The 14,010-nt window shown below is 38.1% G+C and overlaps 1 protein-coding gene across 1 annotated transcript in view; it reads left to right on the forward strand.

The window, feature by feature from the left end:
- The window catches only part of Myo3b (myosin IIIB), a 425,075-nt gene that overhangs the window by 215,583 nt on the left and 195,482 nt on the right, over positions 1-14,010 (forward strand). Inside the window, exon 22 of the mRNA XM_015478942.2 lies at positions 9,128-9,207. Within this exon, the coding sequence (XP_015334428.2) occupies positions 9,128-9,207 (80 nt within the window). The remainder of the gene's footprint in view (positions 1-9,127; positions 9,208-14,010) is intronic.

Below are 14,010 nucleotides of genomic sequence, written 5' to 3' on the forward strand. Positions count from 1 at the left end.
TGGCAGCAGAATGACCTTATGTTGTTCCTTGAAGTTCCCTCCCACAGATTCCACCCTTCTTGACACCATACCCCCCAACCTTGATCTAGATGAAGTTGTGCAGACCCAAAATGTGTGCACTCCGGCCACAAGGCAGAATGCTATGGTACATGAGCAGAAAACACCGATTTACTCAAACTCCCCTGTAATATGTAATACAAGCGGGACCTTAAGTCGATGGCAGGACTGAGATAAGAATCTATTTCTCAGTTTCAAGTCTAGGGTTCTTTCCATTGCTTCCATGCTAAAGATGGAGGTCCAAGGTAGTGTTTACATTTCCAGGCACTGAATTGCCAACCTGCATAATGGGAAGCTAACACTGTCTTGTTTTCTGAAGCTTCATGTAACTCTTGGTGTCTTAATTGAAAACATAGGATGCATAGGTGTTTGGGGGAGTCGTGGTACTCACCCCTCTCCCCCTATCAGTAGATAAGGTGTGTTGAGCAGAATTTTTAGGGATAGTTTTTTTTTAATGTTTATCCTCAGTAATATTTATTCTCTCCTGCCTGGACATTTTATTTAGGATGCTAGTCTTAGGATATGAAATGTTCCTTTGTTATGCTCGAATTCGGGACCCCCAAAAGACCACCAGAGACCAAGATCGATGTAAACAGCAAAGAGGTGTTTATTGTGAGTTAGCTCGGTCCTCCGCACGCACACACAGCAACTGGTGACGCTGAGAGGCCCCGAGCCCAGGGTTTGCAGCAGTTTTATACATTCTTTGGAGAAGGCAGGGACTTCACATACATCATAGCATCTCTTAGCAAATCATCACACACCGCGGGAAAATCAAATAACAACTCTAAAACAGGATTAGCACATTCACTGGCGGGAACAAGTTGGGTAGGGGTGATTGGTTACTACAAAAGGGGGATTCGTTTGAACTGATTGGTTTAAGACAAGAGGGGGTATATGTGCTGAACTACATGGTTTCCCAACATGTTATCAACCACCATAAACTACTGGGAGGGTCATCTGGCATCCCAGGTATTTCCCTGTCTCATGCTGATTGGTGGCTGCTAGGGGGTTACTATGGGTCTCCACCTAGCCTGACTGAGTCAGGGACACCTGGCGCAGCAGATCTCTCCTGTTATTTGTAGATAAACCACTTAGCAGGGTGGGAATGTGCCTAGGAGTGCAAGGACAAAGGTGATGTCCCTTCCTTGGACAGGCTTTGCTCTGAGGTAGAGGCTGGTTTTTCACCTTCTTTATGTGTAACTACCTAACTCATGAGATAGACTGAAGACTTTGGAATCATTAGCACTGCATACAAATTAACTGGCACGAGTGCCCTAGTAGCTTGTAGCCAAATCACTTACCTTTAGCTACACAATGACTGGACATTCTGCCTAAAGGCCACTGGAAGAGTGAAGCAAAGCTTTTGTTCATGGTTCCTCGAGTGATTTATGATGCCTAAGCAAACTCTTCCTTTTCTGTGATTTCTCCCCCCCCCCCAAACTGCCCACTATTTTCATTGATAAAGAATTGCTTGTGTTTATGCTTACAGGGGTAAAATAATGAATGTTTTAATGTTATTATTAAATGTCTAGTTTTAAAATGAGATGCTTCCTGGGATTTTGCCATACAACCTCTCTGGAACCCTCTGGAACTTCCAGATTGTCACTCTGCATCTTTCTTGCTCACGTCTTTCAAATAAAATCTATTCTCTCTCCTGTCAAACTCCTGTTAAGCCTTCAAAGTGTAGCTCGTCCATTGCCAACTCTTCAGGGTCTTTTCTCATTCTCTCAGGAAATCTTACCTTCTGTTGTGTCATTTTATTCAGAGTTTTATTAGAATACGTTCTGCTCCAAATTGCAATGAATTGTTTTAAAGTCTTATCTCCTTCCATTAACAGTTTCTCTAGGCTGTCCCTCCTTGAGGAAAAAACAACAACAACAAGATCCATAGAAGCAGCTGGGTGTGGTGATACACACTTGTAATTCCAGCTACTCAGGAGACTGAGACAGGAGGATTGCAAGTTTGAGGCCAGCTTGGGCAACTTAGCAAGGACCTGTCTTAAGATTAAAAACAAAACAAAACAAAAAAAACTTTAACTCAGTGGTAAAGTACCCCTAGGTTCAATTCCAGAAAAAAGAAGGACTCATAGGAGACCCTTAATATATTTTTTACAAGTATTGTTGCTCTGACACTGGAATATGCCATTTGCATACCTCAGTGACATATGAATGCTGACAGATGTGGATATCCGGATTTCTTTTCATTTGTTGGAGTGAGTCAGATTCTCTTGGGTAGATCTTAGGCAGATGTCAGCAGTCTGGGCTATAGTACATTTGTGATCATCCATTATGTCCTGTGGCAGCCATGTTTTCCCAAGCAAACACCACCAAAATCAAGCAATCAAGGGGAGGATTTAGGCATGGTGGTGCATGCCTGTAATTCCATTGGTTTGGGAAACTGAGGCAGGAGGATTTTAAGTTCAAGGCCAGCCTTAGCAATTAATAAAGTCCCAGTAAAACCCTAGCTCAAAACAAAAAATAAAAAGACTGGGAATGTAGCTCAGTGGTAAAACAACCCTTGTTCCAATAACAGATTAGAACTAAAACTAAAACTAAAATAAAACAATAAAATTAAAGAAGGGGATGAACATCCTTCATTTGGTTCTAAGAGGAAATTCTTGTCATTAAGGCAGACTGAATTGGCAACTTCTGCTGTTGTAGCAAAAAAATACAGAAAACAGTGATTCACTATTTACTGTGTCAGGAAAGAAAACCTGCTTACGTCCTGGTAACAGTCTGGGACTAGACCAATTGTTTGCTGGGCAGATATCCTATTTATAAGTTTTAAGGCTTAAGGAGGGAGGAAAAAATTACTAGTTTTTCTCCAGCTTTGTAATTTGAGATTTCTGGGTCACAAATCTTTTAAGATATTATTTACTTTCTTAATAATAATAATAATAATCCTTCAAGCAGATAGTTTGGATGTGGTAATTATGTAGCAATTTCTTACAACTGCCAATTAGAAAGCAATACCAAAATGGAGAAGGTGTTTCTTTGGTCTTTAAATTTCCCACGTGCATGATAAAAGCAAAGTTATGTATTTAGAAAAGAATGGACTTGTTATCTGTGCATTTCTTCCTTTAATAGATCAGATGGGAGAAAGGGTTATTCCCCCTCCCCCACTGTACTGAAGCTAGACCCCAGGACCCCTGGAACATGCCAGGCAAGCCTTCTACCACCAAGCTATATCACCAGCCCTCTTATGTATTCTTGATTCCTTCCTTCACAAAACCACAGCCCCTTTTCTCTGTATAAATCATCCATGTTCTTGTCATGAGAGATTAAGCTGTGTCCATGTGGACTAGGAACTCTTCCGGCTCTACCCACTTATTAACATTAACCCTTAGAGCCACAGATAAGTGTCAGGAGGAAAAGTAAACACGGCAAGACAGAAATCTAACATCATACATTTTCTTCTAGTTGGCCTCCTGCAGCTCTGTCATATTTTATGGCTATCTTAAGTTTCTTTAATATCAAATCTGAGCAAGTCCTTGTTATAGATTTAGGATAGATGGTTATGTAAAGATGAACTAAAATTTTTTTTAACATGCAAAATTCTATAGTGTGATTTTGTTTTTTTGGTTTTTTTGGTACGGGAAATTGAACCAAGGGGCACTTGACCCCTGAGCCACATCTCCAAGTCCTTTTAATATTTTATTTACAGACAGGGCCTCACTAAATTGCTAAGGCTGGCTTTGAGCTCGTGATCCTCCTGCTTCAGCCTCTGAGCTGCTGGGAACTTCCTGGCTCTATAATGTGTTTTAACAGAACTACTGAATTAAACGCCTTGCATTTTGCTAGCCACAATATTTCAATCACTGCAAGTATTATTATGGCATAGGTCTGTCCTAACCCAACCTCTCTATGAGACAAAGCACAGTTTTTTGCTTACAGCAGCGAGGGAGACCACCTCTCAAACTTTTGCCAGTGCCTTGGAGAAAGGAAGCCAAAGTCAGAATTTTTTGAGAAATAAAACTACATTACCAACTCTCTCATATATTCTTGATTCCTTCCCTTCACAGCCCCTTTTGATTTAGGCAGATCTTTCTTAGTGAGCGCCTTTAATTAGGATTGGGTAAGGGTCACACTATAGCAGTCCGGGATTGCTGGAATCAGGAAGGCAAGGGTTTTGAAAGAAGAATTCATAGAACCACAGTGCATCAACTAACAGTCGATATTTTTCTTTCTTCTTTTTAAAAATTTTTTTAAGTAGTAGATGACACTTTCTATGGAAGAGTTGTTGAGTCTTTCAGGAAGTGAATAATCATTATTTGCCTGGGCAGGAACACTCTCCCCCACCCCACGACCGCCACCCCCCGCCAAAAAAAAAAAAAAGTTCATGCTAATGATGCTAATGGAGGCAGGAATAGTATTATAGTTATTATAATGTGGACAATAAGATATGATGTCCATTCTTGGTATCTAAGCTAACTGTGAGGTAAGAGTTTTAATCCTCCAGTCTACTTAGATGACTTAATCTTATAACACGACCTGAAGATTTGAATTTTTTTACAGCTCCTTGTATTTGTAGCAATTTGAAACATCTTTTTTTGACATTTCAGCATTACTCTGCAATCATAGATTAGTATTTCCTGTTTGGAGAGAGAATAGGACAACTTCCCAAATGAATGTCTATCTACTCACCAGTGCCCTGCACCGAGTCAGGTCAGCCCAGAGGGGGCAGCAGAGAGAGACTAAAGTCAACCCTAGATTATTTAAAACAACAGTCCAACATTTGGGGGCAATTTTTAAGAAACAACTAAAGATGAAATGACAGTGCCAAGTGTTTGCCCAGAGATGAAAATCTTAGGAAGAAGGTGGGAAATTGCCATCTTTTAAAAGCACCAGCTCTGTCTTCAGATCCCCTATCTCTTTCCCTTTAAGATGGAAGTAGGGAAAGCATGTGGGGTTGCCTGTAAGCTCCCTTTCAGATTCTCTCTTAACCCAGTTCCTTGCATAAGATGTAAATTCCACCAGAGGCCTCTGACTTCCGTGTTCTCTTTCCACAGATATAGTCACAATTTCTGAGAATTGCAGGAGGAGGGGGTTCTGGGCCAGGAGGGGTGCTTAGCCAGGAAGAGGCTATCTGGGGGTGAAGCAGGGAGGATGCTTAACATTTGAAAGGAGTGTGAACACTGTATTTACATTTAAATTAAAATGGAAACTTCTTATAGGTTATGTTTCTGGAAGGTGTGTGTGGCGCATCTGCTGAGGTCTATTGTTTATTCATGCTGTAAATCCTTTGAAATGTGTTAAAATGCTTCCCACTCATTATAGAGCTCCTGCCACCCCTGGATTACGACTTTGATGTCACCAATCCTGCTTCAAAGGGTTCTTTCTGGGCTATTAATCACAGTTTAGCCTCTGAAGATATCGCCAGAGAAAACATTTGGACATCTTTGTGCTAGACTCGCTAAAACTTTGAAATCTTGAGCATCTTGCATATGCACAAATTGCAGCATTTCCTTTCTTTGACAACTTTTTATTTTGCTTCAGAATCAAATGACACTGTGGGTAAAAATGCAAACAAATCTCTTCACACACTTGGTCTGATAAATGGTAGGTGGTAGCCAGGAGGGGAGAAGAGAGTCTGAGAGGACACTCTGAGCCTTCAAAGGTAAAAGCAGCAGCACCCTTCATTTATCTTCTCTCTCTCTCTTCTTTTTTATTTGACTACTCGGTGAGATTCCTTGGACTTCTCTTGCTTTCTATTCTTGCTTTGAGATCTATGTCAATTGTTCACAACAAATAGTTGTATATAGATTGAATATCCCTTATCCAAAATGCTTGGGACCAGACATGTTTAAGATTTTGAATGTTTATTTTTTTAACTTGTGAATATTTGCATATGCATAATGAGATACCTTGGGCATGGGACCCAAGTCTAAAGACAAAATTCATTCATGTTTCACAAAAACCTCATACAAATGGTGTGGAGGTAATTTTATATTATGTATGTATATTTGTATGTCACATACACTTATATAATAATAAATTTATACTGATATATATGTAGGTATTAATATGAATGATATAAATATATTGATATACGTTTATTCATGTCAATATATACATGATATAAATATTATAACATAGAATATGTTTATATGTTATGATAAATATTTTACATATGTATATATATTTGTATGTGTGTGTGTGTATATGTGTGTGTGTGTGAGAGAGTGTATGGTGCAAGGGATTGAATCCAGAGTCTTGCACATGCTAGGCAAACACTCTACCTTTTGAACTACAACCCCACCCTCTTTTTTACACAATAAATTTAAATAATTTTGTGAATGGGGCTCAGTGGTAGATCCCATGCTTAACATTTGCCAGGCCCTGGTCTCAATCCCTAGCATCAATAACAATAAAAATAATCTCAACAACAACTTTGTGCATGGAACAAAGTTTAAGGGGGCAGATTCTCAACTTGTAGCATAAGATCAGCCCTCAAAAATTTCAGGTTTAGGAGCATTTTGAATTTCAGATTAGGGATGTTTGACCTACACTATTAGAGCATATTCTTTTTCCTATCATATTTCTTCACACTTTCTATTTCATTTCTTTATTAAGTCTCCCAGTGTTATATAAAACTTATGTTAATTACATTTGCATGTTTTTCTTTTGTTCTGGGGGCCTCAGCCATGAAACTAGGATGGCTGAGGAGAAAAGTCTTTTTTCCTCCCCTACAGGACCCTTACTACTTCATCTGAGAAATCAGTGCCCCTGTCTCAAATCTTCACAGTGGCCTTCCCTGTCAGCCAGCTTCTTAATGGGAAAATTCCCACCAGCATCTTTTTTCTCCATATTCATATTCATATTCATATCTTTCAATGAGTAGCCAGGCTCTGCTTTTTTTTGGGTAGTAAAAATCACATAGCATGAAATCTCCCTTTCTAATGTATTATTAAGTGTGCAATATCCTTAGCCACATGTGTGTTATTGTAAGCAGGTCTCTAAAGCCTGCATGACTGTACTATGTACCCATCACACAGTAATTCCCATTTCCTCTTGCCCCAGCCCCTGGCAGTCAGCATTCTATTCTCAGTTTCTGCGAGTTTGACAACCTCAGATACCTCATCTGAGTGGAGTCATAAAATATTTGTTCTTCTGTGATGGGTTTCTTTCACTGAAATAAATCTAAAGCTTTCAGATTTATCTATGTTTAACAGATGACAGAATTTCCTTCTTTTTTAAGGCTGAATAATATTCCATTGTATGTATATGCCACATTTTCCTCTATCCATTCATCTGATAAGGAACACTTATTTGTTTCCACCTCTGCATAATAGTGAATAATGGTGCAATGCATATGGAATGCGAATCTCTCTTCAAGATCTTGTTCTCAAGGATTTGAGATAAATACTCAAGTGAGATTTCTGGATGATTTGGTAGATCTCTTATTAATTTTTGAAGAACTGCCATACTATGTTTTCTATACCAACAGTGTAAAAGGTTCAATTTTTCCACACCTTCAACATTTGTAATTTTCTATTTTTTAAGCTTTATTTTTATAACTGGCTATCTTAACAGCCATGATGTAATATTTCATTATGAGTTGATTTTAATTTCCTTAGTATTAGTGATATTGAACATCTTTTCACATACCTTTGAGGCCATATATGCTTTCTGTGGAGATATGTCGATGCAATTCCTTTGCCCATATTTCAATTGGGTTACTTTTTTTTTTTTTTTTTTTTGCTATTGAATTGTAGGTGTGCCTATGTCTTTTGAATATTTACCCCAATCTGATATGTGACTTGCAAATGTTTTCTCTCACCCTGTAGATTTTGCCTTGGCTGCACAAAAGCATTGCTTTCATGTAGCCTAACTTGTCTATTGTTGCTTGCGCTGTTTGTGTCATATCCAAAATCCCATCACCAAGACCAGTCTCATGAGACTTCTCTTCTTTGTTTTCTTCTAAGAGTTTTATTGTGTCCAGCCTCATGCTTAAGTCTTTAATTCATTTTTAATTTATTTCTGTGTATAATATAAGAATTCATTTTCATTCTTTAGCATGCAGACCCTCCCCTCATTTTGTAGTCTCAGCACCCTTGTCAAGGATCATTGGTCATAGATATGTGGATTTATTTCTGGGCACTCTGTTTCATTGGTCTATGTGTCTGTCTTTATGCTAGTACTACACTGTGTTGATTACTATAGCTTTGTAATGTGTTTTGAAGTCAGGAAATGTAAAGCCTCCAGTTTTTATCTTTCTCAAGATCATTTCAGCTTTTGAGACCCTTTGTGGTTCCAAACAAATTTTGAGATTTTTTTTCTCTATTTCTGCAAAAATATCATTGAAATTTTGTTAGGGATCATATTGAATTTGCAGTTTGGTTAAATTTATGCTTAAGTATTTATATTCTTTTTTATGTTATTGCAAATTGAATTATTTTCTTAAGTTTTTCATCTAGTCTATTGTTATTGTAGAGCAATATGACTGATTTTTGTAGGTTGATTTTCTATAATGCATATTTGTTAAACTCATTTATTAGTGTTGACACTATCTTCTTAATGTGGACTCTTCAGGGTTTCCATAAGATTATGTTATCTGTGATGACATAATCTTGAATAATTTTACTTATTTTTCTGATTTAGATGATTTTCTTTCTTTTTCTTGCTTACTTCTTCTAGCTAGGACTTCTAGTATTATGTTAAATAGAAGTAGTGAGTGTACTACTTAGACATTCCTGATCTTAGAAGAAAAGCTTGCATTTTTTCACTGTTGAGCATGATATTAGGTGTAGGCTTTTCATACATATTCTTTATTATGTTGAAGTAATTTCCTTCTAAGTCTGTAAATTGGATACTTTTGTTGCTTGTAAAACTAATGCAAATACAATTTACATTATAAATTGTATTTATAAATTATTTAAAATTACTTACAGTCTAAAGGTAATTATTATAATTGATATAATTGAAGTTACAAAATTCAAATTTTTTTCAAATTCAGAATAGATCATTTGAAAAGTTTTTTTAAAAAGATAAGAACACAAAGGGAGAAATCACTCATGATCTAGTATCTTAACTTTTCCTTCAATTTAAGTTTTTTATCTTTTTTTGCTCAGGTAATTTGGCCCAGACAAGAGCCAAGATAATAGCAGCCTCAAGATCTTTGCCTCCACATTTCAGTTCGGGGAGAGCTAAGGTGAGCAGAAAATTCGCACCAATGATGTGTGGGTGTGGGGGAGAGCGGTTGTTCCTACCCTGCAGATAAAGCTGCCGTGGATGGCGTTAGTTCCCTTCATTCAGCCCACTGTCTGGGCAGTCTGGTAGTATGGTAGAGAGTTTGAAGCTATATGGGAAATCAGGTATTAGGAAATGTGAAAAAAAAAAAAAAAGAACATCATAGAATCTATACGATTCTGATTCTCAGAAAGACCACTTAAGATACAAGATAATGACAATTGAAAATAAAATCCACCTTGAAAGAGATAAAACATATGTCCTTGAGGCTGTTGCCAGCCTGCAGAGGAGGATACCAGTGATAAAATAAAATCAACAGGGAGGAAAGAAATCTAACTCTTTCCTATTGTTCTGCTCTGCTCTCTGAAACATGAGTTCTATACTTTGTCTGGGTGTGTATGTGTGTAGGGGGTTAGAGGGTTCATAAATATTCAGCTGTAAAGTATGCTTTTTTTAAAAAAAACAATTCTGCCCTACCAGCTAATGGTTAGCCAGGATATCAAGGGATGCCTGGTTGATATTCATTGCATATATAGTAATCCTCCTGATTTGTGGTTTAGCTTTCCATGATTTCAGTTACTTGTAGTCAACCATGGTCAAAAAACATGAAATGGAGTATTCAAAAATGAACAATTCATAAGTGTTAAATTGTGCATCATTCTAAGTAGTAGGCCATCCCTCTTGGTCCTGCTCAGGATATGAATCATCCCTTGGTCCAGCGTTTCCATACAGTATATTCTACTCGCACATTAGGTACTCGGTAGTTACCTCAGTTATCAGATCAACTGTCATGGTATCACAGTACTTGAATGAGGATTTGTGTTCAAGTAATCTTTATTTTAATCTAATAGCCCCAAAGCATGAGTAATGATGTTTGTAATTTGAATATGCCCAGGAGAGGCTGTAAAATACTTCCTTTAAGTGAAAAGACAAGAGTAATCATTTTTTAAAGTATATTATCATAAGTACTCGATTTTATTATTTGTTATGGGTTTGTTATGGTTTGGATGTGAGCTATCCCCTAAAAGCTCATGTGTGAGACAATGCAAGAAGGTTCAGAAGAGAAATGGTTAGGTTATGAGAGCCTTAACCCAAATAGTGAATTAATCACCTAATGGGATTAATTAGGGTGGTATTTGAAGGCAGGTAGGGTGTAGCTGGAGGAGGTGAGCACTGGGGTCATGGCTTTGGGATATATATTTGTATCTGGCAAGTGGAGCTCTGGCTCTGCTTCCTGATCATCATGTGAGCTGCTTCTCTCTGCCACACTCTTCCACCATGATGTTCAGCTTCACCTTGAATCCTGAGGAATGGAGCCTGCTGTCCATGGACTGAGACTTCTGAAACTGTGAGCAATAAAATTTTTCCTCCTCTAAAGTTATGCTGGTCAGGTGTTTTAGTCACAGCAATGAAAGAGCTGACTAAAACAGGCTTAAATCTTTAAATGTGCCCAATAAATAAATTAAACTTTATCATAGTTATGTATAGGAAAAAGCATGATATGTGGGTTGTGGTAGTATCCACAGTTTCAGCATCCACTGGGGGGTCTTTGGATATATCCCCCAATGATCAGAGAAGACTATGTAGTAACCCCCAAAACAGTTATTTTGATAGAAAAATAAACAGGTCACATCTCTGAATTTTCTTTTTTTTTTTATGTCCTACATTTCAACCTTGCTACTTCATGGGAGAATATTATTTAACAGGGGTTATGTGGATCCCTAGAATGGACTTACATAAGTTGATTCATATCCTGTGCAGGACCAAGAAGGATGGCAGTCTATAATGGTGCACAATTGAAAACTTGTGAATTGTTTATTTCTGGAACTTTCTATTTCATATTATTGAAGCATGGAGGGGTTCTCAGAGTCTCCTGATCTTACACTTAAACTTTTGTTTATATTAAATGCAGCCAATTCTCAGTATTTCTGAAAGTCCTAGTCTGTAAGTCACTGCAGTCACTGAATCAGCAAACACTGACCCATTGCTCCTTGGGGAAATAGAGGGTAAGGTTCCTGAGAGACACTGGTCAGAGTCAACAGGTCAATGCATAGTCTCATTTTCTATGTTTTGGTTTAATGCTACCTGCTTTACTATATATTTCTGGTAAATAATTAATTATATCCAGCATTCCTTTATGTAAAAGAGCACTTCTATTGCAGCATTTGTGACATGGAACTCAGCCAACTGCACAAAAACTCATGCCCAAGTAAAGCTCAAGGAACATGTACCTTTTCCGTGAGGCACCATGCAACCTTATTGGGCTTAGGAATGGTGAACAGGTGCTTCTGCATTATACCTGGGGACCATTTCAAACAGCACCAACAAAACACAAATAAGTGCAAAAGTGAGGCAGTTAAATAGACATCAAAAATAGACACTCATTTATAGGAGCAGAGCTGAAACATCACCCTTTTTGACTTTAGTTGGAAACTTGTACATTTGGAGACTCAAAGTTTTCACTGCTTTGTGAGCATTGACTTATGGGGGTTACAAATAAATGTTAGCAAGGGGGCAAATTTGCAATTATAGAATGCACGAGAGATGAAGATGGACTGAAATGGGGTGGTTTTGTTTGTTTGTTTGTTTGTTTGTTCTGGAGTTATTGGCTTCCACCTGATTCTAAAAGAGATCATGATGCAAAAAGATTAAAGACTCCTGTACAGTATTCCTCTAGCCCAGATTCCCCTCTTTCCCCTTATTTGATTTTTTGACTGCGGGAGCCTGCCAGGACATTTCACCTACCTTCCGAACCATCCAACTGTGTTTTCTCTCTTCCTGCAGTATCTGCTGCTTTACAGGCCCTGCCCAGATGAGAAGTATGCCTTCTAGTATATTTACATCATTAAAATAATAATAACATTATTATTATGTATAGGTAAGATGAAAATGACCATAGATTCTTTTTTACTTGGAAAGGAAGTAAGTTGGAATTCAAATTAAGGCATCCCAAAATATGAAGGGCAACAATAATTTTAAAAACAACCTCCGATCGTCTTTGTCTTATCCTTATCCAAGATAAAAGAGCAAAAAGCAGCCCTCGATGAAGCTGTGCCCTGTAAGCGAGAAAAAGTAATATCTTTTCCTCATTTGTCATAAGGTACATAACTGAGACCCTCATGACAAAGACAGATTCCTGAGAAAAAAGCATGCACATTTATTTAATGTAAGTTTTACATGACAGAGAGCCTTCAGAAATGAAGTCCCAAAGGAACAATCTGTGTGTTTTTACAGAAAGTTGTGCAGAGGTATCATTGGAAGGCAAAAAGGTTGACCTGTGCTAATACACTGGGGGCAATTTATTTAGATCCTTCTTGGTGTCCCTGTGTGACATTGTTTCCTTCTGGTATAAGATAAGACACTGGCCATATGAAGGCCTTAGGGAAAACGGTGAGAGAGTGACCTTTGTGGACTGCTTCAGAAAAGAAAAGCAAAAAGCAGGGAGTAGTCTTCCTGTTTCTGCTCTTCCAAAGGCCAAGGTGCCATGTCCTGGTGGGGAGAGGGGTGTCCTGAACCCAGCCAGCTCCAACACAGGCAGCATGGCTGCTCAGGCCTGTTTGCAATACCAGGCTTGCTTTCCTGTTCAGTGCCACAAGGGCTTTTGAGAGGGGTGATGCTGTAGGCACCCTTCTTAAGGGATGAATGTATCACTTGGTAGCAGTAAAAATTCTTGACAAAAAGCCTTGTCAGGAAGATAATAAGTCTAAGCACTTCTGAGGTTTCAGAATGCAAATAGTGAGCACTTACTGAGACCTGGAGAAATTTTTTCAGGTTTTCTTTTCTTTTTTTTTTTTTTGCTGAGATCTGGATGATTTACGGGACTTTTGGAGTCTATGTCTTTATCCTAGAGTAAATTCAGTTGACAGATGAGGCAAATCTTTTTAATAATACTATGCTTCAGACTTTGATTTTATAAGTTATATCAAACCACATAACTTGGTGGTATATAATGTTTAATGTTTGAGAAGTCACATTTAGGAATCAGAACTGCTAGGCTGCAAGACTCTGGAAAACTTACCCAAAATCTTGGAAATCTCTCAGTCTTCATTTTCTCATATGTAGAATGGGACTAATAGTAGAACTTACTTCATATTGTCATTTTGAGAGTTCACTGACGTAATGTAGGTAAAGCATTTAGTACAGGACAATGATCTCACACAGGGTTCACTCAATGCATGTTTTATTTCTCAAGTTTTGGTTGGCATCCCTGGAAACCTGCTCAGCTGTCATGGCTGGGGACCTGCAACACAATGTGCAAAGCTTATTCATGGAACTTGAAGGCCAACGAGCTCCACTCACAAGGACTAGGCAGGACATTTGCCATCTGGGCTAAGTGAGCTTGCTCAGTCAGCTCCAAATGATTTACATTATTGTGTAAATCAGTTTTATAGGAGGAAAGTGTCCTGAGTTAGGCAGACAGTGGTTTTATCTAGAATATCCCTTCTACTGATTGTTTTAAGACTGGTTCCCTCTTTCGGATCCACTCTGTATTCAGGAGAACCTTATGACTATGTAAATATACGAGAGACCTTTCATCAACCCAAGACTTGTCTGAATTCTTTTTTTTTTTTTAATTTTTTATTGTGGGTTGTTCAAAACATTACAAATTTCTTGACATATCATATTCCACACTTTGATTCAAGTGGGTTATGAACTCCCACCTTCACCCCATACACAGATTGCAGAATCACATCAGTTACACATCCATTGATTTACATATTGCCATACTAGTGTCTGTTGTGCTCCGCTGCCTTTCCCATCCTCC

The sequence above is a fragment of the Marmota marmota genome, unplaced genomic scaffold, assembly GCF_001458135.2.
Source record: "Marmota marmota marmota unplaced genomic scaffold, marMar, whole genome shotgun sequence".
NCBI lineage: Eukaryota > Metazoa > Chordata > Mammalia > Rodentia > Sciuridae > Marmota > Marmota marmota.